Below are 27647 nucleotides of genomic sequence, written 5' to 3'. Positions count from 1 at the left end.
AGAAATGCCATTATACTGGGAAGAACAAAAATACCAAATCCCTCCTTCCTGCAGAAACACACACACAGTTTTGCTGGTTTGAGTTATGTCCACACCAGGACCTAGGAATACTCTGCCAGTATCACAGGGTAGGACAGTTACATAGGCTCTTAGGGCTCCTGCAGCTTCAAACCAACAGCTATTTCCTTTTTTATTCTTCCCCTACCCTTCCTTTCAGCTGTAGTGGTCCCACAGCTCCTTTATTTATTTATTTTTTCATCTTCAAAGCAGCACACCACACATTTTCACAAAAGGAAGTATTCAAAATGGTAATTTAAAAAAAAAGTTTATTACATCAGTGAATCAGCAAATAGTATTTATTTCAAACAAAGCCACATTATCTTTTTTTTCCTTTCATCTAGATTTAGCTGTACTCAGTACAAATGGGACTATAAAATGTAGAATGAAGATGAAATGAAAAAGTTGAGATGTAATCTGAAGACTATTCAAATATCATGTATTTTCAGCTCTTCTACTCAAACTGTAGCCAATTTGTGTAATTTATGCCTTATATTTTCATTTGTCATAGAACGCAAATATTTTAGACCCAAGTAAGAACCTCCTACAGGTTAGCAATATCTTCAGTTGTATACTGTAGATTCTGTTAATGAACTCAAAATAATGTAGCCTCCCTTTACAGACACGGTCAGATTAACTGGATTTATGGAAATGGTAATTAAATGTACTAGATGGGATGAGTAATGGAAACGCTCAGACTTTCTACCTACTGGTATTTCAATTCACCACATAATTTTTCAGTTTAATAATAAATACTCAGTCCAGCCTCACAATAATGAGCCTTTAGAATCCCTCATTAAGTTTGCCCAAAAGTGGAAAAATTCTACTAGAGTAGCATGTAGTCTTGAGATGCATCTCAATGCTTAAAAAAAAAAAAAACAACCCATAAAAACTTAAAAGGTGTAACAATTTAGGAATCTAACACTAAGTATTCTCCAGAAATGGTCTTTGCAACTTTCAAATCCATGAGCTTACTCCAAGGAAGCATTCAGATATGTGGAAATCTTAAGTCAATCCAGAATATGAACAAGACAGTGAGTTTCCTTGGCATTTAATTTCTTCATTAGTTTAAGATCCAAGGAACTATGGGGTTTGTTCACTTGGTAGAAAAAAAAGAAAATTAAACTCTGATTTATCAAAAAAATAAAAGCCCAGAGATTTGCAGACATAATAAAATTTATTTAAATTTCATGCATTATGGTAGCTACAAGTGTAGTCATATGAAACTGAAGGACAATAACTTCTTCTGTCCATACAATGTAGCCGTAAGTGAAATGAATGGGAGTTCCACAGTTACAAAGAAACAAACAAAACAAAACAAAAAAAAAAAACCCAAAAGGTAAATCGGGCTCAGTTTTATCTGTGAATTCAGAGACAGTCACTAGACTGTAAAATTTTGGGGGAGGAGATGGGCTTGCCACAATTGTACAACTGAAAATGTTTAGTTTGAGACATCCTGAAGAATCTCTGAAGATACCTTTAAATACTTACTACTAATACTCTGGGAAAAAAAAAAACAAAAAACAAACCAAACACCCAAACCCCAAAAGATCCATTAGCCTTCATTCTAATTGTTAGAATCAGGACAGCAATTGTAGACAGTCCACATTCAAAGTGCAGCTAAATAGGATTTTATTATGCAGCTCCTTCAAGTTGCACTGAGTAAGCTTTATTTTGAACCAGTTTTGTTTCAATTTCTCAAGAAAAACTTCACTGGTCCTCAGAAGCTTACATTGCTTTTTGATATGCAAAAATTTACAGACTGTGCTTGATTCTGACCCTCCCATATTTCAGTATGTGCAAACTCTTAGGGATTTAAATAGTCTTTCTCCCTCTCAGTTCAGACTGATCTTTAAAACAACAAGGATTATTCAGCCCTCTAAATTAAAGCCAGGGTGAACTGAGTAATTTATAACTGGCACTTTTTAATTGGCCCAGTTCTCCCACAAAATGAAGCTCTTATAAATACTAATAGGCACTATTGCCACAGACTCTCTTATTTTTGCAAGTTTCACTGATTTACTGGTTGTTAGCATTTCTGCAGTTAGGAATCTAATAATGCTGACTTTTTATAAAGACAGTACATAGTTCTAACCTTCAAAATTGACTTAACTGTCTAGTAATGATGTTAAGTCAACCTAAATTTACTGAAGATATTAACAAACGTAAAGCTGATGAAGGTGCCACATTTGCATGAATAGTTTCAAGTTTAAGAACGCATCAACAAAGGGAAGGGGCAAACCTAATCCTTTTAATACAAACTTGGTTGAGTGCCCAATTGCCTCATTTAAAACTGTGTGTGTGGGGAGGCTGAGGAGTTTAGAAAAGTCCAAGTAACCAAAGATCTAGGTTACTGGGAAGTTAAAAAGCTAATGCAACTGCGTTACATCCAGATAAAAAACACTATTCAAAAGCAATTCAAATACCGAAAAAGATTTCAAATTGAATAGTTTATTAACATGGTAGTCATCTTTGTAACATGTGCACACACACTCGCACACTCTGAATGATCTGCCTGGAAAAAGAGGTCTTAATATATATGCTGGGGGAAATTAAACATTAAAAATCCTTTAGATTTTCATAATTATAGGCAATTATGTCCACATCACTTACAAAGCTATTGCCGAATCTTTCCAAGGAAGCAGAATTTGGGAGAAAAAAAAAATTCTTTTTTGGGAAAATTCAACAGTGGCATAGCAGAGCTCTCAATATGAGAAAGCTGACATAATGTGGACCTTTGCTGTGAAATTTGTCTTTGCAAAATATGGGGGGAAGTTTATCAATGGGCAGAAAATAAGAAGGCGGTGTGAAGTAGGCTTTTGCAGAGTCGATTTTCCTCACAGTATTGTGCGGGGTCATTGAGAAAAATGTTTAGTCCTTCTCTGGAACCAGTTTCAGAACTTTTCCAATTGCAATGGTCTTACCTAAACCAAGGAGACAAACATTAGAGTTACATATATTATGAAAAGAATGTAAAAGTCTCTAAGAACATGAAAACTTTCCTCAAACATATAGGCTCTTGAGTGTATTAGAAATAATACAGAGAATAAATAGTTGTACTGTAGACTGAAAGCACCAGTGTATTTTATAAGGGAAATAAAAGTCTTCAAAATAGTAAACCTGCTATTCTCACAGTAAAGAATAAAATGTGGATTGTGGAAAGCCTGATCTGTATTCATCCAAGGGGAAGGCAAGGCAGAATCATTCTAGCAGATCTGTGTACTGCTTTTAAAGACGATTTATTTTAAATGTGCCCCACAAGTGTACAAGATTACCAGGTTAAAGCTCAACATATACCCTCACTTATCTTTCCTAACTTTAAATAGAGAAACTATGATATTCATATTGCAGGTGGACATTCCAGGATGCACCAACAATACTGGCAATTTTTTTTTGTTTCACAGTGCACACTTCTGTACATTATTCCTCTAAAATAAAACACACTTTGTTACTAGCAAGAACTCTGCGCAGTGGCAACTATTTGCTTAGATTTACTTTTCCACTGTTACCAGATAGCAATTTCAACTGCATACTAGCATTTTAATACCTCATTGCCATGCATGATTTCCTATTTCACATAATGATTTCTGCAGCAGCTAGTAACTGTCAATCAGTCTTACCCTCATCCCTTAAGGTAAAGCGACCCATCTGAGGGAAATCTTTGAATGTCTCAAGGCAGATAGTTCCTGCTGTCCTTAAACGGGCAATGCATACTTGATCTTGTTTCACAAAACGGGGCCGTGTCTTACTTTTTTCTCCTGTTTTTTTGTCTACCAAGCAGATTAAGGCCTGTATAAAACAAATAAAAACCCCAAAACTAGAATAAGGGTTATTTTTTCCTTTGTGAAAAAAACTGAAGTGGTTTGAGGAAGAAAATACTTATAAATAAATATTTATTGAATCTTAATCCTGAACCCTAAAATTCTACAAGGTTTTCTGGAGAAGATAAAAATACCACTTCTAACATTTACTGCATAAGGGAGTCAGTCATGACCTTTCACACTCTTCAGAAGGCTTATGCTAACAGTTGCAGCTATTTCTGGTTGTGTTACAGTACTGAGCAAAGATTCTATTCAAGACTCAGGCTTTGTTGCGTTTAGTTGCTCTACAGCTGTATAACATGACATAACTCCTCACCCCAACATGGGGATTGTCTGTATTACCATCACAACTTAAAAGGACACTTACTGTTATCTCAACTTCTTCAATACAGGTGTGGATGTGTAGCACAGCATTATAACCTGGGCAGATAATGGATTTGTGCTCAATTATCACTATCTGTAAAACAATTAAAAGTAAGTGCATTTTTCCTCAATTATAAAAGAGAGTAACCAAACACAGAACTATATTAAAATCTACAGCTGAACAATATACACACACTTTTTTTTTTTGAAAGAAACTGAATTTATAAGTAAGTTCTTTACAATATGAAAGTATAAAACTGAAGAGTTAGCATGACAAGATCTTGCTTTCGCAGCTGCAGGTATCTAAAACTTCATTGACAAGTTACATTCAAAACAAATAAACGATACTTCAGAACCTCAAATTCAAGATGTCAGACTGTCAGGTATATGTTACTGGCAATTTAGAGATACGATAGTGAATAAGAAGTCTGTACTGAAACTTCAAACTACTGAAGTTTTGTTTTGTTTTTTTACCAAATCTAAACATTTTAATGCTTTTTACCCATCTGTACCACAATTAAACATTAGTTATTCTACCTGGGCATCAAACGTGCGTCCAGAATGACACAGATTGTTGAGATCACAGAGAATAAATCCTGGAAGGATTTCTTCCTCTTCAATTCCTTTCAGTCTGATCTTTAGATTTTCACCTGGGGCTACTGAATCAGTTTCTACATCATCAGAAAGGATTCCAAGAACTTCCACGTTGTGCTTAAAGAAAGCAAAAGTGTATTTTTCTATTGTGAATATTTTAGTCTGGTACCAAATCATTTAACCACAAGAGGATTTCAATGCCATTACTGTTTAAATTCATTATATTTGGTTATGTGAGCTTCAGAACACTTAAAATATGTGAATTAAGAGTTACAAGTATTTAAAATAGTATATTTAATAAAATAATCTTAATATAATTCTATAGTATATATTCAATGGAAAGCAAATTTCAAAAACATCCACTATTTCTCAAAGTGAAATGAGTTTAAAACCTGTAAAGAGATGGGAGATACAATGATACATATTATCCAAGAAGAACAGAAAAGCCACGTTGTCGTATAGCCTTATTACATGCAAAATGTAACAGTCTGAATATTAACATCATCCAGGAAATCCCCAAATCCCAAAATTCTATAAAGTTTCCTGGAGAAGATAAAAATACCAAATGTATATCAATGACCACTCTCCAAGCAAACACCAAAATCTGTTTCCTCACATTCCTCTCAGTTGTAACCTCTCTTCTGATTGTTCTACTTATCAATGGAAAATAAATATTGGAACAGCAGATAAGTTAAAGAGGAGGTCTTTTGTTCTGATTACCTAAAGTTTTAGTTCAATTCTCACTAGCTGCCAAAGTAATGAGAAAGAAGTGTCATCAAAAGCACTAGCTATTTACTGAGAATTTCGTAACTGTTCAGATACAGCCATTTACAGTTTATACATTTCTCCTAATCAACCCAAAATCACTTGGGTGTCAGATATTGTCAAGCAGTTTTATAAAATGCCATTGTCTGTAGTCTGTAAAATTACCTTAAAAACTGAAAAACAGAATCTCAAACTAAGCTTAGTTTCAACTGTCAGCAGCTCTTGAGTAACATGGAAGTCATTCTGATCAGCGTATTTTGATTAGGAAATACCAACTTTCAATAAACTGTAGCTTTATAGCACATTTGAGCATTGAGACATTATCTAGCAAACTACCTCAGCCTACAGAATTAGAAAAGTGTGTCAGCTTAAATCAAGATGACATGGATAGGCAAGAACAACTAAACCCTTTTTATAGGAAACCAACGGAAGAAAATGCCACCATTAGCTGAGAACACTCTCATCCACTGCCTTTCCCCTGTGTTTTCACAACTATGTTTTCACATCCTTCACTTTTTAATTTTCACATTCTTCAGGGCAGCACAATGATTCCAAACAATAATCTTATATTATAGAACACCCATCTACCTGCACAACCAACCTATACTTGACTAAAGCAAACTTTAGGTCTTTCATTGGAACACTGCGTACTTGATGCATACTTTCAATTTTTTTCCTATTTCCCTTTGGAAAATAACCCCAGAAGGAAAAGGTTTTGTGGGCCAAAAATGCAAAGCACAAATGCAAAGTAAACTACAGTTCAAATAAATTACAATGATTTGCAGCCCAGAAGTTGAGTCTACTAAGGAGAGACAAGCTGCATTCTGAATGCTAAGGAACTACACACACACACACCCCGCCCTGGAAACATCACCTACGTAAAACACGAAAGCTTAGTTGTGTTAAACTGAGCAACAAAAAGTGTTCTGATTTCAAGTAATAAATATATTTAAGAGTCAAGCTCTTTTTTTTAGGGTAGTAACATTTTTTAATACCTAAATCTAACCATACCTTGTTTGGCATCATCACAAGCTGTTGCCCTTTGCAAATAGAGCCTGACTCCAGCTTCCCGAGGACCACAGTGCCCATATCCTTCAAAAAAAAGTTACATAAAAATTGAAAACATGTTCCTAAAGAGTCTGCTTTATTTATGATGTAACTCTATGTATGATTACTTAACCCTGTGAAGTTATTTAGCACTGCTATACTTAATGGTTTGTTAACTGTTCTCATGAAAGATTACAGATTTGAGAAGTCTCATATAACGCCAAAAAATTACTTCCCCACCCTGCCTCTATGCTACAGCTGGAAATGTAGATATACCAAGGAAAAAAAGATACCCTCTAAAATACACTAAATAGTCCATATACTGCCTTCTGAAAACAGCCCATTTATACTTGCAATCCCGTTAATTTGTACCTTATATTTATCCACAATTGGCAGCCTGATTGGTCCATCAACTGAACGGTTGAAGTTTGGCAAGTTATCCAGGTAGGGAATAAATGGTAGTCCACTAAAACAGCAGAAGGCATTTGTTTCAATTTCGTGAGCACCCTTCTATTGCAAAGTTACTCAGAATGGATAAATGCAGTCCAGAAAAGGGAATTATTTTCCTTCTCCTTAATAAGAACAGTGACATCGAAGGCACTTAAATCTATCCTAACATGCCACCATTAGTGTCTACTTTACACTGTCTGACAGGTTGGTACTCGGGAAATACATGTAGTTTTTAAGTTACATTACAGGCATATTTTAAACAAATTTATTATTCCTTTAAGAATCTTGCTAGATGTGCAATATGGTTTAGAAATACAAAACCATAAGCTAGGTCTAAATATGATTTTCATTAATATCTGCCATGAACAATATTGGAAAACATGACACCCAGGGAAGGACACGGCTTGTCACTAATTATAATATAGCTTTAAGCAAACTTCACATGAAACAATTACTCATTTTAGCAACATGTCAACTGCAGCATCACTGCAAAATTCAAGAGCTAGTATGGCACTCAAATGCACAAAGCCAAATAATACTGTTTATACTATCACAGACTCTGTTAACTTTAATCCTTTGCAGAAACTGCTTTTATCTGGCTCATTGCACAGCTGTATTCTTGTTGCTCCAACTGTATTTCCTCAAGCACTTTAGAAAACAGCTACAATATATCATGCTATACTCCTTCCTAACTGCAAGGTAACATTTACTTTTACTGAAATGCAGCAAATATCCAAGTTGTTCAATTTAAGATACATACATATACCAAGGACAGAATTCTGACTGTTCTTTAAGGTTCGCTCCAGTCAGTCCTGAGCAGGGCATGAAATGAATATCTTTTTTGGGATTGAAGCCAACTTTCTTCAAAAATGGCACCAGTTTCTCTTTACATTCCTCATATCTATTAAAAATGACAAGCAGATCTAGATAAGTTTCAATTATTTCAGCATGACATAATACTATGCTTTAAAGAAAAAACAAACCCCACAGTAATTTCATCAGTTATTATGTGAGCAGCAAGCAAACCTAAGAACCTTAGTGGCCTATTTGCATCTTCTCCCCAGTTTTGCAGCACAACTTGGTATTGTCTATTCTCCCTCACTCCTCTGCTCTACAATGCACCATCAGTTTTCTCCATATACCTCAATTACAGGGCTAGGTAAGCAGCAGCATATGCTGAGATCCAGGCCCAGCTAGCAGGACAGACCAAGCAGACAGCTACTGAAGTCATGCTGCAAGCTTTCACTTTAGTGGTGGCTTAATTTCCTCCAATCTTCTATATCGTTTCATAAGATTTAATGATAGTTATTTCTACTGTTTCCCCTCAGTCAGTTTCAGCTGAATTCAATGATGCTGGAAGGCTGGGGCAGGAGCAAGACAGCACAAGTGCGCATGCCTCATACCCTTTAATAACTTTTAAGCATTAAGGCAGAAAAGAGTAACTTAATCCTTTTTATTAGTTACTTAAATATTATACATTACTTCTAGTTATTTTTACCTGCCCTGTATCATCACAAAATTCTCTCCCTCCCCCCTTCTCAGACTGTAACCACAAGCCACTTTATGACTTGCTTATTCAATTCAGTTTATCATAAAAGAACAAGGCCAAATAATTCAGGGTGGACACATCAGGTGAACAGGATACTGCTGTTCTCACCAAATCTAACCTAGGAGTTTAGCAGAAATGTGGCCAAGCAACCAAGAATGTGGCAAACTAAACTACTGAAAACAGTTACTTCCTTTTTGGTTCAGTTATGAAGTTTTCAAGTCAACTACTGAACTCTTAGAATGCTTGGCTTTGTTAAGACACAGCTGCATGAAGCCAAACAGGTGAAAGTGAACGTTTTAAAGTAAGTAGTATAGAACTTCAAGCTGAGTTAAGAGGCACTGTGCTTCTGGTTTCCCTGCAATTTTGATAACCTCTGTCCTTAGTCCACCACTCTACCATTCTTTCGGCAAAAATAAGATGCAAAAAATTACTTAGGACTTACTTCTGTATCTTTTGATAAAGATTTTTTTTTATATTAAACTCACCTTTCATTACTCCAGTTTACAGTTGGATCATCCATTTTATTAATAAGAACTATTAAATGCTTTACACCTGCCGTTTTTGCTAACATGGCATGTTCTCTTGTTTGTCCACCTTTCTCAAATCCAGTTTCAAACTCTCCTTTTCTTGCAGAAATAACCTATTGAAAACACACATTTTAGTAAGAGTTCTACAATTGTCTCAATGAAATGATCAGCAATGGGTAAGCCTGCCTTATTCAAACATTACTTTGGGTAGTTAACACTAGTAAAAGTTTTCCAAATGCATTGACTGGTATATCCTAAATATTACCTATTAGTTTCTGCATTGATATATATATATATATAAAGCCACATGACACCTGTGGACAATTCTGTGAAGCTGTGAAGTTACTCCAAAATCCACTCAACCTGGTAGACTTCAGAGTTGAAAATTCTGCCTACTGTAACCAACCATAACAGTAAACCTAAAAAAAAAACCTAATCAAAAGCTTAATTCCACAGTATATCTAACAGAAAAGAATCTGGTTTAGCCTTACCAACACAGCAAGATCAGCTTGCGAAGCCCCACCAATCATATTTGGAACAAAGCTCTTATGCCCAGGAGCATCTAGAATAGTGAAGTGTTTCTTCTCAGTTTCAAAATAGGCACGACCCACTTCTACTGTTTTACCTTTGTCTCGTTCTTCTTGGTTTGTGTCTAAGGCCCATGAAAGGTACCTAAAAAAGACAAAACCCCCCACAAACATTCTATTTTTGTATTATTTTTTACTACATTTATGTATGACTATTTGTTCATCGTAAAAATTCTTTTTTTTCTGCTCAACTATTTTAATCACCTCATCATTACTGAACTTAAGCACTTCCAAGATCAACAGTGACTTTTTATTCAGTGTTTTGTGTATATATAGTGAGCTGTAGTGCCCAGTGCCAGCTCCCTTCACATGCAAGACCTTTAATAAAGACACAGAGGCATGTCATACTTTCTGTTGTATATCAAGACATTTTAAAGAATAAAAATAGCATTCAAGAAGGCACTTCTTGCAACTCATCCTCTAAATGAGAAGGAGGAGAGGAAATCTGCTTTTCCAGCTGTTCAGGGTTTTTGATGCAAGGACCTGAAATATTTATTACCACTGTCATCTCCCAACAGTGGGATGATGCTTATCATCCTTCCTATCCCCCACCACACATAATACAATCAATGGGTGAGCACTGCCCTGAACTGAATGCTCAATTGCTGCTCTACCCCTAGGAAAGTCTTTAGCTGCTTCTTTTCCAGAGCCCTATGACTCCGTTTTCTTCCACCACAGCCAAAAATGGAAAGCTTTTGAAAGGAAGATCAATTTTCCAGGAGTTGTTTGAAAGAGAAAGAAGGCTGCTGTATGTGCTGTATACACACACACAAAACCAAAACCCGAAAGACAGTAACAAAATCCAAACCAAACAAGAGGCCCACAGAAAATCCAAACATGACAGCAGTATCGTCTTGCCTGGAGGAACCCTAAGAACTGCAGACCCTATCTTTATTCATAGAAAAATTAGGTGACAGCCAAAAACTATTCACTCGCTCTCTCCTCATGTCTGCCAAACTGACAGCTTTAATCCTTGTCCCTTAGATCTCTCTGTGCTTTTTACAGGTTAAAGAGATACAGACAGAATAACCCCAGGACTTTCCAAGAGAAGTGTCTGCCTTGTATCTGTTTTTACCAACTAAGTTTTCCAAAGCAATGGAGCACCAAAACCTGTTCCAACATGAATCGCACTATTTCATGCAGTTCTAGTTATAGTACTGGAGGAAAACGAGATTCCCCACATACACAATCAAAACTCACTCCAGCAAGAAGACAGTGCTGCAGGGACAGAGACTAAAAAAAACAGCTTCCCATTTTCATCCCAGTGCGAAGAGGAAAGTGCACTATTTACCTTCAGAAGGTTCTTACCATGTTTCTCTGTTTTTTTCTTTAGCTTCTCTTTCATATTTTTCAAGTGTTCTTTTGTCAACCATTCCTGTCAAATACCTATGAAGGGGAAGGGAGGAAGGTGCAATTTTATATAAAGTAGAATCACAGTTCCAAATAGTTAAATACTTGTACAGTACCTACAGATTATTTTGAAATATGATGCAAGCTGCAGTGGAATTTTCTCTCCACAAAACCCACATCATTATCTGACATGTAAAAATGACACCAGTACCACTTCAGCAAAAGTATGAGGAAAGTCTTTTTTTATGCCTAATTATAAAATGTTCTACAGAGACAAGCTTTGAAAAGGAACTATATCTGTTAAGTTCACTTCTGAGACTAATCCAGTATTTAAAAATTAAGTAAAAATTGTGACAGGAGAATTTTTCACATGCAAATATTTTTGTTTTCGTTCTCTTTAGAGAAAACAAGGAAACTGATATTTTAAGAGAGATCTTTCAGTTATGAAAAGCAGCTGAGTACAGTTTTATTATATTAGAACGTCTATATTTTTCCCTCAGTTATTTCTACTTGATCTTCTAATTACAGTAATCTACTTAGTTTAAGTATGATAAGAGTAAATAAAGAGTTAATAACAAAGTTGGTAGCTGCACCCAATTTCCTCCCACCCTTACAACAAAGGCATATTCTGCAAAAATGAAAGACCACATAAAGCTTTAGGAACAGGACACATTGGAAGGAGTGTTAAGAATAGGCATCTCCTTGTACAAGGATAATACTCAGACCCATCAGATACTAAATGCTAATTTGCTGTAGTATGAACTACAAGGTTAAATGTAGCGTGACAATTCCAAAATTCCAGTTTGGTCAAAACAAAACAAGATGAAAATACCAAGATAAAGGCCTCCCAGTTTTGCTGAGAACATTATTTTTAAAACATAGCAATACTTAGCTCAGCAAGAGAGCATTTATTCATGTACAGCTTTCCATTTCTTGGCTTTTAAACTGTTAGATCTAAGTGCATTTATTTACTTTTGTCTCAACAATATTACAGACTCTGGATACTGTTTCTAAAATAGACATAAAGATTAACTACTATAATTTCATATTTTGAAATCAAATTATGCCTGACAGAATTAGCAGCAGGGAATAAGGATATTCAGGGTTTTTTTTTAAATCTTCACAAAAAAGGCAAAGTTTAACAAAGGGTATAAAGCAGTTTCACAGAGCATTTTAAAATAACGAACTAAAACAGAGTCATGTTCTAAGAAAGGGATTCAAGTTTTTTTTTAATTTAATAATGTATGCCTTTGCACAGTTGTTCCCATTAAGTGCAGCTCCTATAGTGGTTAGATTAGATCTGCTGGAATTAAGAAATTTCAAGGACAATAACTAAGTTGACAAGAAGAGTAACATTTTATCATAAAAAAATTAATCTATACTGATTAAAGCCATAAAGAAAACATTACTCATTTTACTTAATGTATTTTTAATTCACAAGAAAGAACAGCAAATCCTAAAACTTTAAGTTCCCTTACATTATTTGTCCTCCAATAGTTGACTTGCCAGCATCTAAAACAAAAAACATTTAAACAAAATTAAGTCATTCATAATTTAAAAGAAAATCCTAGGGAAAAAACCAAACACACAAACAAATTATGAACAAGGTCATCTAATTTATTTAAAGTTATATTTTTTAATTGCAATCTAAGTTTCTTGAGTTATCTCTCAGCTTCTGTTGTTTTCATAGTTATTTACTGTTCATTCAATTACACTGAATTTTGAAAAATCCGGTTTCAAACACATGAACTTGGAGTTATCCATAACAAAAAAAAAAAAACCAACAACCCTCCCAAAAAAAGAAACCCAACAAGCAGTGATCCAGCAAAACCATGAGTGAAGAGTGTGGGAAGCTCTTGCAAAATCCCTCTCTGCTTCCTTTCTCCCTTGTCCCTAACTTCTATAAGCTGTGCATCAATACTGGGACATTACCTCTTCCCACTGCCTCTGTACTCTCTTTGACTCCATTCTGAATTACCTGAGGACTAAGTTACAGTACTTTTAAGGTGATAAGAGACTACACAAAGATACAGAATTCAGTGTAAAACTCATGATTCAATAATTTTTCTGTACTTCTGACACCACTTCAGATTTTTCTGAAGTTTGTTGGAACTATTCAAGTGGGACATTTTGCTATAAATGCTTATTTTAACTCTGAATTATGTTCATCTACTATGTTCAACTATTTTATATCTGTACAGTATTTAATATTTTAAATAATAATTTTGGAATTTAATAACAATTAACAAGAACCCTCTGAAAATATTTAAAACAAGGAGAAAAGGAGCACTGCTTTCTGATTTTATTTTTTGGATCATAATCACAGATATGTCACTTAAGCACTCGAGAGCAGGTATCTGAGACACTGCTGTGACCCACAGAACACAGGCACTCTATCCCTGAAAGACCTCCTTTAAGTTTTTTCATTTTTCTAGAACAGCTTCATTAGAATGAATGCTCCTATTAACCTCAAGACATGGTGAATACGTACATCCCTACAAAGGGCAGGATTAATTTCTAATCCTCAGAGTTCTAGGTAATACACAATCCAAAGATCCAATTACTTCACATTCACTTAAACTTACCTACATGCCCAATGAATACTACATTTACATGCTCCTTTTTAGGAGCACCTGGCGGTGCTACAACAGATTTCGGTTTTGGTATTTCCTCCTCCTCTTCCATCATTTCCTGAGCACTTTCTTCAGAAGGTCCTGCATCCCCTGCGGGACCACTTCCTAGCTCTGCTTCACTTGTTTCTTCTTTGTGGTCCCATGACTCTTCTGGGGACATTTCCGTCTCCCCATTTTCCACTAAAAATTAACCAGTTAGATATACTGGAATAAATAATGAAATTAAAAGCACTGACTATAGAGAAAAGCCCCTGTCCCAAAGATGCAATCAAAAGATTTCAATGATCTGGCCTGTTAATGTCTTTCCATACATAAATGGGCAACTGCTGCTCATTTCTGAAAATAATATTACTGGAAGCTTTCAAACTAGCATGTGTGCTAACATCAGCAAACTATGATTCATAGGGATTAAGACACTTCTGTTTTAAAAAGGCAACAATTTTACAAGAGAAAAAAAGAAATCTGAAGATCCCCTCATACTACCACACTGGTCTGAATCCACAAACACAGGCTACTTCACGGTTAGAAAGAAAAGAAGAGGGATAATGGTTTAAGTTCCTCAAAAGCCATACAAATACAAGGAGGAAGATACAATTTCCATGTCCTGATGGCTGTTACAGATTGCTATAGCATTTTTAAAATCATTGTTTCATATATAGCAAAGGGACTATTTTGTAATATAAAATTAATTTTAAGTAAAGCACTGATGCTTTTTCAGTGAAGTAATCCAACTGCACCTGTCAATGCACACTAGTGTTCAGTCACCTCTTTTCTAATCTAAAGGCACGATGAAAATTAGTAAGTACCAAAAATGCAAAGGCTCAATAAGGTATTCTTCGATTTTGTTTACAATGCCTCAGCAAAAGCACTCTAGTAGTATTTTATAGTACTATCAGAGTAAAATGGAACAATTCTGATCTTACCAACAGATTCTGAAATTTCCATGTTAACAGCAGCAGTTGAACCTAGGGGGAAATAAAAGGTATCATTAAGGACACATACTTACCATGTATTTGAGTACCTGCCAATGCTATTTAATATACAGATTCCATTTTTCAGATTCTGCTCATGCAGCTTTATGACCACTTGGTCTTTATGTGCCTTGCTTGACTGGCTATCAAGCTGTAAATAGCCACAGATTACCACACTGCATTGCAATAGTAGTGTGAGGATGAAGAGAATGAAGATTGGAAATGATTCATAGAGACTAAAAAAAAAAAAGAAAAAAGAAAGAAGAAAGAAAAAATAATATTCTTTGCAGTATTTTTTTTGAAGTCGTGTGTAATGGAGCTGTGCTGTGTACCATCGGAACACAAACCTAATTACCTTCACAAGAGGCTGGCTGCTCCTCTGGAGAAGTCTCTACAGGTGCACCTATGGAGAAAAAGGTTTAACTTTTAAAATACCCTGATGTAACCACACTTTGGCACAAAAGACCATCTCCCAACTTTATTGCAAGAAGTGTATTTAAGACCACCACCACTCTCCCCAAAACCAGTTCTAAATATAACCTCCAAGCACAAATACTTCTAAAGAACATTGCCTGAAAGTTGTGAAAATAACATACCAGTTCTAAAAACAGTTCCTTATTTTTCCCCCCCCACAGGGAAGGATACACTTAAAGCAAGTTTCAAAGGAAGCAGTATTTCTATACATAGTATTTTACCTGCCCATCCTTTTTGGCCATGCTGGCTATTTTAAGTGTTAGCATCTAACTGGTGTTTAAAAACCAGCTTCATTGTATCCAAAGAAACAATACATGTTTGGTATCACAGCTGCATGGAAAGGTTCTACCAGTTTCACCTTACAGGGATACCGACAATGCTAATACACCTCCATCTCACATCAGCATTGAGCAGAAAACTGAAACAACAGGGGCTGGGGTAGCCAAATATTGCTGTTTAACCCAAAGGAAGATCTGTTTTGAAACATTCAAAATCATGCTGGTTATTAGTAAAGAACCAGGCTGGTTTCAAGGATAACTAAAGAATATTCGAAATCTTTAAAACTCTCAGATACTCCTGTATATATCCTGGAGGAGAATGAAAATACTGGAAGAAAGGAGGTGGAAAAGGAGGGATGGAAAAAAGGTGAAAAGCAAGGACAGAAGCCGTAGGAAGGCATTTCTATTACTGGTTGGCTCTACCAGCCAAAGGTGTAATTGTTAATGGTTCCCAACAGATGGCTCCCGAGAGACAAAGAGGAAGACAATACTGAGCGCACACACCAGATTAAGTCTCATGACCAGCAATTCCATCATACAACACAGCGCTACCGTGTACAACAACATAACCTGAGCCCAAGCCCCAGGGATGAACATCACCACACGGAGTACATATGACAAGAACAGCATCACCTAGCAAACCATTCTGAGAACAAATGAGGCAACATTTTGACCTGTGACTACTAAACAAATACAATGAATGCTAACAACAAACTCGGTTTAACATGCTCCAGTCAGCTCTGTTGTTATCTCAGCCCTTCGTGTCCCATGTTGGCCACAAAAAGGACTGTCATGGTTTAAATCCAGCTGGTAACTCAGCACCATGCAGCCACTTGCTCTCCACTCCCCAGTGGGTTGGGGAGGAGAATCAGAAGAATGTGAAATCCATGGGTTGAGATAAGAACAGTTTAATAATTAACATTAAGGAAAATATAATAAAAATAATAGAAATAATATCAACAATAACAATACTAGTAATAATAGGGAACAACAAAAATAAAACCTGAACAATACAATTGCTCACCACCAACAGATACGCAGCCTGTCCTAACCAGTGATCCATCCCTTCTGGCTAACTCCCCCTCCAACCCCAGTTTATATCCTGAGCATGACACGCTGGGGTATGGAATACCCCTTTGGCTAGTTTGGGTCAGCTGTCCTGTCTGTGCTCCCGCCCAACTTCCCATGCCCCTTCTCTCTGGCAGAGCATGAGACTGAAAAGTCCTTCACCAGGGCAAGCACTACTGAGCAACAACTAAAACATCTGCGTGTTATCAGCATTATTCTCAGACTACAGCTAAAACACAGCACTGCACCAGCTACTAGAAAGAAAACTGACTCTATCCCAGATGAAACCAGGACAATCTGTAACACATTTCAAGCTCAGCTTGATCCTCATCTGTGAAAATCATTCTGATAGGAATCTGGTCAGATGAGTGGGATTCAAAATGTAGTTTGTATGAAATCAGGTCTTTAATGATCCCATATCTCAAAATAATGCTTCAAATTCTTGGATTTACACACAATAAACAGCAATTACATTTTGCATGGCATCCTCCATACTCCATCTCTCCTCAATCTGTAAGTTAAGAACTGTTGTTGCAACCTTATTCGCTGTATTACACAAGGTGAGTGGATTATCTTTAGTCCTCTTGAACACCAGAGCCCTAGGACATTTTTTGGAGTATCTTTGTTGTCAACGCCAAAGGGAAAAATGGATACACCTCATGCATTTATGTACTGGCACACCATCAGACAAGGGCATTATGTAATTCTGAGTCTTGTCTGAATAAGGCAGAAATAATTTTTGTCTTTATTTTGGTACAAAAATTACACAACTTTAAAACCAGGGCAATTACCCTCTTTAAAATTTTGTGTTAAAACAGAGTAAATCAAGAACTTCTCAGCATTAACAATTTACAATGCCTCCACAGAAGAAACAGAATATTGCTATATAATTACATGTATCTTAGAACAAAGTAAGATTTTTATACATAGAACAGGTAGAGCTAGCAAACTAGGAATCCGTATTGAAAGAGTGGTAGTTAAAATACACTACTAAAGTCAAACTCAAGTGCTAAGCAGTAATGACAACTCCCATCTTTACTGCAGTATTTACTAGATCCCAGAATAAGCTAAGAGATGTCTCCACACAAGCAGAGACTGCTGAGAGGTTCATGGGTAACCGCTCAGAAGTGGTTACCTGCGCCACAATGCAAATGCCTTCATGGAACAGATGAGGGGCTGTCATTTGCTGCTATGCATGGCAGCACTCACAGCTCCCAGCCCCCTTCTGCTACTGCACTGATAAGAACCAGTACTGGAACCTGACAACTGAGGTGGAGTACGGGGGTTAAGGAAACTCTCTGCACAACAGAGCAGAGAGAGAGATTAAATTAAAAAAAGAGGCAAATTCAGCTTGAAAGAAGCATCTTATTTTTTAAACTTAAATGACCTGTACAGTGAGTTTGTTGATGCCTGTATTGGAGGAGCAACAAGTTCCTTCACAGGAATTCTTGGAAGGCTGAAGAGTGAAGAAATAGATGACACCCATCTCAGGATCCCCATCACCTTTACGTATGTGAGATTGAATACCTCAGTACATATTTGCACAATAGTCACACAGTCTCAACAGTTTTCATGAATTATAAAACAGATGTTTCCCACCCCCACCCTTTCAAATGAAAGCTTGAATTAAAAAATAAAAAATACAAAAGTAAAATTAAAGGTCTGGGTCAAACACATGGAGCATGAGAATCAGAATAAAAAAACCCCGAGATTCTTAGTTTACAAAAAAACCCAAAAAACAAAAAACCCACAAAAAAATTACTTTAAGCACAGGTCCTAAAGTTAAACAAAATATTTCATATTTAATGTTTTAAAATATACAGAAAGAAACGGTGTTCAGGAGTTCACTATAATAAAGGCAGATGTTTTTAAAGTTAACTTAAACCCAAAATTACTTTCTTCTTGTCTCTGCCCTGTTTCGCAGCCTGTGCCCCAGCTTCACCAGTGGACAAAGGTGGATGCTCAGTTTCTGAAATGCACCAATGTAAGAGCAGCTTTAACAGTTTCAACATAACTTTGTAAAAATTCACAAAAAAAAAAAAAAACAGCCCTTGCTTGGTACTCATAGGATTTTACTACATGTTAGTTTAGTAAAAGACCCACATTTTTCTTTCCCCAACGAGGACACACCTTAAGTTTGTCTTATCTAAACCACACATGCTTCTTCACAACTAAGTCTAAGAAAGCTTATGGGGATTTTCAGGGAATATAATGAAAACCCCTCTTCCTTAAGGCCAAGTATTTGTGTTCAGTTAATAAATTGATTTTTGAGACCGACAGTCAAGACATGAAGCTCTGCATGAGAACAGTTAAGGATTCCACTCTCTAAGATCTCATAACCCAATAGAAACAGCAATTAACACAAACAAAATAAAACCCAACAAACCTAAGCACCCCATAGATTTTCCAGCATAGATTTCAGGATCTTAACATTTACATGTAAGTGTAAAATTTACACATAAATTCTCAAATAATTCTAGAGAATGCATTTTCAGTATTGCATCACCTGTCCTAAACTAATTTTTGTACTGAAATTCAGCATCATTTTCATACAGACCTCTTCAAAACACAGCCATAAATTTCACTGATTACATTTTGACTGCTTTATTTGTTCATAATAAAACCCCAAAACAAACTATCTTTGCTTCAAACAATCAGCTGCTTCTCCTGTCATCACAAAACAGGAGAGAAATCCCCAAATTCCTAAAGTAGAATTGTAAAACCAGATTGATAACAGAACCCAAGAATCATCCCAAATCCTTTTTGTGTTAATTTTGACACAGCAATCAAGTTTTAAGGTAACATTGTGCTTTCAAATACATTAAATCAGTAGTCCAAACACACGGTCAGCAGACTGCATGCAGACTCCAGGACAGTTCATCAAATCCACAGCCGTCTCCTGTGGTCCACCTTTTATTGGAGACATACAAAGACCACAAGAATGATGAATTATTCTAACAGGAGCAACATAATCCTGGCTGCCTTCCTGGGGACAGCTCAGATGTAGACAAAGGACATCTGTGTAACACACTGGCACCTTGACTGCATCACACACGTATACTATATCTGATCATCTGACAAGTCAGTGCCAAGAAATACAGCCTCTGCGCTTTTAATGGAGACTGTGTACAGCTCACCTGCCTAGAGGAGCTGACACAGAACACTGCTCTAGACAGTCAAGTGATGACTTGAGATTTTTTTGATAAGAATAATTTATACCATATACTGGTATTCACGGCACCGATCTGCTGTCACATAAGCAGTTCATGTTTAGTTATAAAGTTTTAACAGCAGCGTTACCAACACCCTACCTGCGAGGAAACCACCAGCATATGGCTATTCAAACGTTCATATGAGTAAACCATGTGATGTGATAGCTTCTGGAATGATGGACTACTAGTTTTAAACAAACAAGCCTTTCTTAGCAAGTTTACATGCAAAGTGACGTCTCTTGAGGCCTGAACTGTTGCAGAGTCTTTAAATACAGTCTACAAAGGATGGTGACCAGTTTTGGGGAATGTGATGATACAGGTAATTCATCATCCTACTCTGCAAATTATAGGCTTCAGAACTGAAGCAGAAGATACTGAAACTCCTCCTTTTGATTCTGATGCCAGGGAAAGAAGTGGGATATGATGCGGATGGCCCAGGTAGCTACAAAGTCAAGAAAATGAGGGCAAGGAAAACCAGAAAGATAAATGCTTTATCCACTTACAGCATTTGAAGGCTGAGGATGTGCAACTGCTTTAATGTAACTATTTTTAAAAGTGACTACTGCAGGCAGGTGAGAATATTTAGGGAGTGAAGCAATCCTAAAGGGCACTGAGTCTTAAGCCAGATGTTTGCTTGGCTCAAGACAGTAGGTGCAAGTTGTCAAAACTGTAGTCATTAACTAATATGTTCAGAAACTTACTTGGTCAAGAGAGCTAGTAAATGAAGCAGTAGGACTAGTACCACCAAAAGGATAAACACTATCTGTCTCTATACTAACTGCTATGTGTCACACACTTTTTGTGCTAATAACACTTTGTTCTTACCACCACCACTGCATACTTCAAATCTTTGAACAATTCAGGTTGGAAGTTATCTAGTTCAGTCTCCTGCTCCAAAGTCATCAGCGAATTACTTCTAAAAAGAAGACAATCCGAAATAAAATATTGTAAAAAATATGGTAAAGCCCATACAAGGAAGCTGTGATGAATTTTACCAAGAATCCCATGAATATTCCAGAACTATAACAAAAATTGAACCACAAGAATGCAGGCTGACACTGCATTTTCAGAAATCCTTCACTCCTCTCATCCCTGAGATCCAACCAAAACTTCCACAGTAGAAATCTTATTAATCAGGCAGGGGTGGAAGGGAGCAGGTTTTAACTATTCCCTTACACTTCTGACCCATGCCTTGGTACAGAAACAAAAACCCATCCAAAAGCCACCACAAAAAGCCACCCAAATGTAATTACATTTTATATGCACTTACAAAATTAGTAATCCACAGAACAAAAATAAGTCACAGATGCTACAGAACAGTGAAGCTACAAGGTGCAGTTGTGACTAAGAATGTTTAGAGGCCCTAACACAATCTGCTGTCATTCTGACTATCCTACCTTACCTTAATTGAGTTGGATTTGCTAGTCCAGCAACTATCTACAGTAAGCTTTCCTAGAAACACAACTTGTTCATGACACACTCGACATGCTCACTGGAAGGGGCTGTGCCACAGCAATGCCTGCTGCAGACAAAAAAATCGAGATGTCTCTTTTTCACATGACCAATAGACTCCAACAAGGAAAGTTTTCACACAAATGAGTTTGACTTGGACACAATTTGATAAAAGCAAGTCCTTGCAGCTGTAATGTTTAGAACGTACTGGTTTTAATCTGTTCCTTAGGTTGAAGAATTTAAGTAACATATCCTTCTTACATATAATCAAATGATAATTTAATTCCAAACTAATTCTATCACAAAGCTATCTGAAAGCAAGAATTATATTAGTGGTAAATATTGGTCAGCTATTCTCCCTAATAGAGCATTTGCAATCATAAGTACACATAAAACAGAAGTTCCAAACTACTTGGAATGCAGGTCTTAGGACTTCCCTAGTTTTAGGAAGTTGACTTCTTGTTCCCTACCCAGCTTCTGTGAGCTTTATTTCAGTGGTCTAAACACAAGTGACAGGAATTTTATACCAATTACTAAAAACATGAAGTTTGCATAAAAGGGAACACTGTTACCCACTACAGCCACACACTGGAGATCAGTGCTGTGCAATTTTTCCATATGCCATGCTGCTACTACACATTTATCTCAACCTGCAACACCCTTTGAATTACTAAGGAATTAGGATTCGAAAAAAAACCTCACCTAGAGAAAGTTCCAAGAAGAAAAGTGTTACCAGAACTTAACTTTAAGCACCTTAAGTCCTCAAACTGACACCCAGCTTTTTAGGTCCTTCCTATGAATCAATCTTAGTTTAGATTCTTCTCAGTACAAACCAGGATTTGTACAGACAAAAAAAGAGAAATATTTTTTCCTCACAAGGTAACAAAGAATGAGTGTCACAGAACACCTAATTCCTTGTGGGAGCAAAAGCAAACTGGGTTGCTGAAAAGTAACTATTCAGCACTACTGTCTAATCACATGTTGTTCTGACATATTTCCAGAGCAAGCTCCACCTAGTTCTTCTGGCCAGGAAAAGAGTTGTCACCCTATACGAACACCTGCAAGGACAAGGCTGTCAATTACTTACTGTAACCAAGTACATCAGACCTGGAAAGGTAGATAACAAGTACAGTATTCCAGGTAAGAAAAAATTATTTTTTTTTATCTGCACATTTTTGTTTGCTTAATCTTAGGGACTTCCACCTAATTATAAAACCTCAAAATTCTAAACCTTGAAGAAGATGCAGGAGCAAAGTGAATTCAAACCAGGTAGATTATACCAGCATGTAAGAAATGTGCTCAGCAACTAAGATAGAAAGAAAAGCTATCCTGATCATTCTAGATGATCAAGAAGCTTTCAGTAAAGTCTAGTTTCTGGAAAGACAAAGCTTATCATAGGCCTCAGAAGTAGTAAAAGAGTGGAGAAAAGGAGATCATGAAGAAATAAATATAATGAGCAGGTGAGGAAATGTAGTTTAAATCCTAAATATATACATATATATGTAAAGCCTGAAGAGAAACCTTACAAAAGTAGTCAGGGAGAAAAAAAAAACAAAGTTATTCTAGTAATATTCAAAACCCCAAGAAAGTTTTCGATCATAGTACTGATTACATAGTTATAAATCTCCTTGGATTCAGGTTCCAATGGCTGAAAAACATATTAGAATGGATTTTGAAGATTATTTAAAAGTTCATCACAGGTTCAGCCCAGCCTCAAGCTCTCTCCCTTTACACCCGTGAACCTTAACACATACATCTGTTCTAAATGGAAGACAGGAGTCTGCCCATGGCTTCTTGAAAGTATATTTTAACACATGTCCTGCCTGCATAACACATGAGTGACAATTTCTGATAAAAATCATAATCTAACATTTACTCTAACACAAAAAAAGGTTAATATTCTGCTATGAAAATTTTAAAGCTTCATATATGAAAGTCACAGATTTTAGCTATTAACACCTGATAACTTAGGTATTAGGGAGAGACTAATAAATATATTAAATCAGAATGCAATAAATAATAAGCCACAATCAACAGGAAATCATGACAAACATAATGTAACAAGTAATCACTTTAGTGAAATTAAATTACTAGAATCCGTATGTGAAATACTAGCTTGTTTTCTGTTGTACCAATAGGAATACAGAAAACTATAGAGGCAAATAGAAAGCTGTTAAACTATCATACTCAACCAGGCCTCAAACTCCTTAGCTGCAGGAGCGACGTTAAAATACTACCCCAAAGTTAACTTGCAAGTCTGATGTTTGGAAGGACCTTCAGTTTGGAACTGGAAATGAAAAAGTAGCTCTCCTTTAATTTCCCATATGCAAAGCAAATAGAATATAAACACTGGCTTTGTGTACAAAGATCCTTTGAAATTAAAAGTAGGGTAAATTTCAAGTTATTCCATTGAAGGGCCAGCTGGACAAACCTCCCTGACCTACTAATCCTTTATCAGCACTGTATTAGAAAATCAACCCCAAAACTACTTGCTGTAATCTTCAAAAAGACATTTAAGATACATCTGACCCACTAGTGGCTGAAGCAGTGCTGTTCTCCCCAGAAACACTAAATTTATCACCGCCAAAATCTTCAACAACTTCTCTAGCGCCTTAGGAAGGAGAGGACTACATGGCTTCCTCTCGTCATGGGCGACCCTTTGCGAGTAAAGGTACCACAGAAACGTACGCAGGATCCGTGGACAGACAGACCACACCAGTTCCTGCTGCTCCTAGAGCACAGTCCCGGTGCCACGGGTTGGCCTCTCAGGGCACGTCCCACAGAGCCTCCCCACCCGGGCCAGCTGTACCACAGCGGCCTGCAGACCCCCTCCCAAGGCCCCCCAGCTCTCAGGGCTGCATCAGACGCTGCAACCAACCCCTCACCTATGCCCTACAGGCTCCTCTGCCTGGAGTTCGCTGCTTTAAGCCCCTTCCCCCAGACCCCTCTTCTGTAAAGAGGCCTCCTCGGCGGCTCCCCATCCGCACCTGCCCTCGCCCCTCACTGGGGAGAACCTCCTGCTGCCGTTAGCACCCGGCGCCCCAACCGCTGGGTCGGGCCTCTCCCCCACCCCCGGGCCGGTTCACCCCTCGGCCCCTCAAGCCCCAGTCCAACGCTGCCGCACCGCCCGCACCCCTCCAGCCTGACCCACCCGGTCCCCGGGCCGCTCCCCAGGCCGGCCCGGCTCCCCCGCCCGCCCGCCCGCCCGCCGGAGGCCCTCCGCGCCGCGCACCAGCCCCGCGTGGTCCTTCAACTCCTGCCCTGTGGGGCGCAGCAGCCCTCCGTCCGGGCCCCTTCGCACCACGGCCCCGCGCCCTTCCAACATGGCCCCCATCCCTCCGCCCTCAGCGCCCACCCGTCCCGGCGCGGCAGCTACCGTGGGGCGGCGGCGGCGGCAGGCCAGGCGGGGGTGAGGGTGGCGGCAGGCCGGGCGCCGGGCCGCCCCTGAGGAAGGACGGCACGAACTCGGCGGCATGGACATTGGGCACGAAGGGCTTGGCGTTGACGTTCAGCTGCCGGCTGAAGGCCGCCCCGAGCAGCTCTTGCTGGGCCTCGGCCTCCGCAGCCGGCAGGGCGGACCCCGGGCCAGCGCCGCTGCCCGGCTCGATGTCCGCCTGATCCCAGCAGTCGGGAGCCGAGTCGCTGCTGCTCCCGCTGCCGCTCCCGTTCGCCTCCATTTTGTGGCTACCCCACAAGCCTCTGCGGCCCCGAAGCGTCTCCCAGCGTCCGGGGCGAGGGGGAAGCCGGCGGCGGCACCGACTCAGCACTCGCTCCGGCGATTCCGCGTGTACTCCACCACCCCGACGCGAGAACAGTGTGGCCTCCCGGGGCTCCCGTAGCCCCCTCCCCTCAGCATCCCCGCCGCCATCTTAGTAGTTTTTAGCTCTCCGAGGCCTCCTCCAGCAGCACGTCTGAGGCCCGGCACGGGGAACTACAATACCCATCGTGCCTTGCGCAAGCTCGCCTTATCCCGCCTCCCCGGAAGAGACGGGAATTGTAGTTCTCTGCATTTTCGGCGCATGGAGGAACTACAATTCCTGTCAGCCTTCGCGCTCGCCTGCCGCTCCTGCCACTTCCGCCTCCGGTTTCGGGGCGGGGGAAGACGGGACATGTAGTTGGCGCGAACGCCTGAGGCGGGACAAGAACTACCCGTCCCAGGAGGCCGGGCGCCAGCGCTACCTCAAGGGACGCTTGTGTCGTGTCCCGCAGGTCTCTGGGAAGCGCAGTTCGCCGGGGGTTGCTCCCCGTTCCCTTAGCCCACACAAGAAGGGGACGGGCTGCAGTCATGGGACGTTGCCTCCCGGGAGCGATGAACCCGTCTCGGGCGGGCCCGGCGGGGGTGTCACCGCACGGGATTTCCCGCCTCCATAAGGACTCAGCCACTGAAGACGTGCGTATTCCAGTTTTTATCTATGCAAAGTTGCACTTACCGAGTCCTGGAAAGCATAGGGGCACAGTGACGGTGCAGCGATGGCACCTGCGCTGGGGCAGCACACCTCCAAAGGAAGATCTGTGAGCACATTTGTCTCACGTGAGGGGCGAGCGAACATTTCTCTATGTCCAGCTGTAAGTTGTCATGACGCATTAAAAGTTCCAATTTTGGCAATTTTACAGCACAGTTTGACTTGGTTATTATTAGTTTTAAAACAATCCAGTTAAACCAAATTCAGTAGGGCCTGTCAAGTACTGAGGCCCTTGACTGGTAAGACTGATACACCTTAAAAACCCCAAACCACCAAACCCCCACATCGTTGAAGTTACGTATATTTGGAGGAGTTGGAGAGGAACAGAGGGGAAGCAAGCACATTTTGGTTAGTAGGCTGCACGAGGCTGTGGCAGCACTTCATCTTGTAAGACTCAGTATTAAAGTGATTTTAACTAAATGAAGTGAGTGCTTGGCAGAAGGGAGTTCCTTGGAGTGCTCACATGTGAGGACTGAGTCATTTGCAGCTTATTTACATTAGAACACTGTGAGGCAGGTTTACGGAGTTGTTTTGAAAACAGATGGGCTTAGAACTGGAATGTAAAGATCTCCATTCAGCACAAAATCCAGTGCTGGACAACTACACAAACTTTCCCAAAGTGGCACTTACGTAACATCATCCTGACACAAGAGTGCGATGGTTTCTGGCTGCACACCAGCAGAAACATGTACACCCTTGACAAGCAAAAAACTCCACGTGGCTGGTAATGCTCACATGTTAATGGAAAAATGTGTGTCCAACTGATCACATTCAGAGAAAACACTAGTGCATATGGCAGCATTTATTAAAGTAAATTTAAAATATATATATCCCTACCAACACCACAGATAATTACTTTTGAAAGAAAAAAATATATTGACAAGTGAAAGACTCTGCACCTCTGCTAGTGGAAGTCTCCTTGAAGCACCAAGAGCTTATGCTCACCAGAGCCTAAAGAATGAATTGTAAAGACCTTGTGAAAACCACTCTGTGGTCATTCTCTGGTGCATTCTCTGATTTAAGACACACATTGCTAGGGCCTCTGCTGTTCAAAGTTGAGTACAATTAAGGAAGTACAATTAACCTGTGTAATATTTAGAATTTTGTTAAATTACAGGTAAGTTTCTCAGATGTGTGTGGTGATCATAATAAAAATAATAATAATCATATGCAGTCCCTCTGAGGGCTGGGATAAAGCATGAATAGGATATGATCCCTTCTTACCAGGAGAATAGTGGAAGAATAGATGTAAAGCTACAGGAGTAAGAAATATGTTTCCTTAGCAGCTAGTATCATAAGGAACACATCAGAACACCTCAATATAGGTTTTTAGTTTGTTTGGGGTATTTTGTTTCTTCTTTTTTTTTTAATACTAACCTTTGCTATTAGGTGACATTTATTAAACCCTAGGCATCTGATACATTTCATTTAGTATGGAAACAAGGTAACATGATTTGGAACAAAGGAGCTCATGGGTTACTACTGCTGAATAATAGATAAAAATCCAGTGGAAACCAAGCATCATGAATTCTGCTGACAGAGTGGATAGCTATTCTACACTTTTTACCAGCATTATGAGCATTTAATAGCTCAGGTTTATAATGACTGCAACGCTGTATTGCAAGTTCATTTTTTGTTTGGCCTTGACACGGCCTACAAGTCAGGAAAGGCTTAACTGGAGGCAGGTAGTAGATTTCCAGAGCAATTAAGACTTAAGATTACCAGCGCACAGAACATGTAGGCAGGAATTCTTCCATACACTTTGGCATCACCTAAAAACAGTTCCTGAAGGTTTTTGAAATGGAGCTTCATTCTGCCAGCTCTTAAAGTACTCAGTCAGGATAATACTTTTTTCTTTTTTTGGGATGTGTATGCAGGGAGTGGGCCCAAACATGCGTTTGGTCAGAGGTATTGAACTGTGTGTTACCACTCATTTCAAGGGGAAAAAATTACTTCTTTCCTTGACAGGTACTTACTCCCTAGGTA

At 38.8% G+C, this 27647-nt stretch overlaps 1 protein-coding gene and 1 long non-coding RNA gene across 2 annotated transcripts in view; one reads left to right on the top strand and one right to left on the bottom strand.

Annotated features, from left to right (window-relative positions):
- Positions 1-23475, top strand: part of LOC133279624 (uncharacterized) — a 33850-nt gene extending 10375 nt beyond the window's left edge. The window contains exons 4-5 of the long non-coding RNA XR_009746929.1: positions 22200-22338; positions 23337-23475. This is a non-coding gene — a long non-coding RNA (uncharacterized LOC133279624). The remainder of the gene's footprint in view (positions 1-22199; positions 22339-23336) is intronic.
- Positions 318-25072, bottom strand: LOC133279622 (eukaryotic peptide chain release factor GTP-binding subunit ERF3A). Its single transcript, XM_061473495.1, has 15 exons — positions 24575-25072; positions 15070-15117; positions 14667-14708; positions 13696-13923; positions 12589-12622; positions 11069-11146; positions 9665-9845; positions 9132-9286; positions 7858-7998; positions 7020-7113; positions 6612-6692; positions 4779-4952; positions 4246-4335; positions 3678-3846; positions 318-2981 (listed from the first exon to the last, which is right to left on the bottom strand). The coding sequence occupies exons 1-15, from the start codon at positions 24873-24875 to the stop codon at positions 2929-2931; spliced, it is 1869 nt and encodes a 622-aa protein (XP_061329479.1). The 5' UTR covers positions 24876-25072; the 3' UTR covers positions 318-2928.
- Positions 25073-27647: the final 2575 nt, after the last annotated feature.

The sequence above is a fragment of the Pezoporus flaviventris genome, unplaced genomic scaffold (genome assembly GCF_033815535.1).
Source record: "Pezoporus flaviventris isolate CSIRO_AGI_PZ_B2104156 unplaced genomic scaffold, CSIRO_AGI_Pfla_v1 ptg000078l, whole genome shotgun sequence".
NCBI lineage: Eukaryota > Metazoa > Chordata > Aves > Psittaciformes > Psittacidae > Pezoporus > Pezoporus flaviventris.
This window is presented reverse-complemented; position numbering and strand designations above follow the sequence as displayed.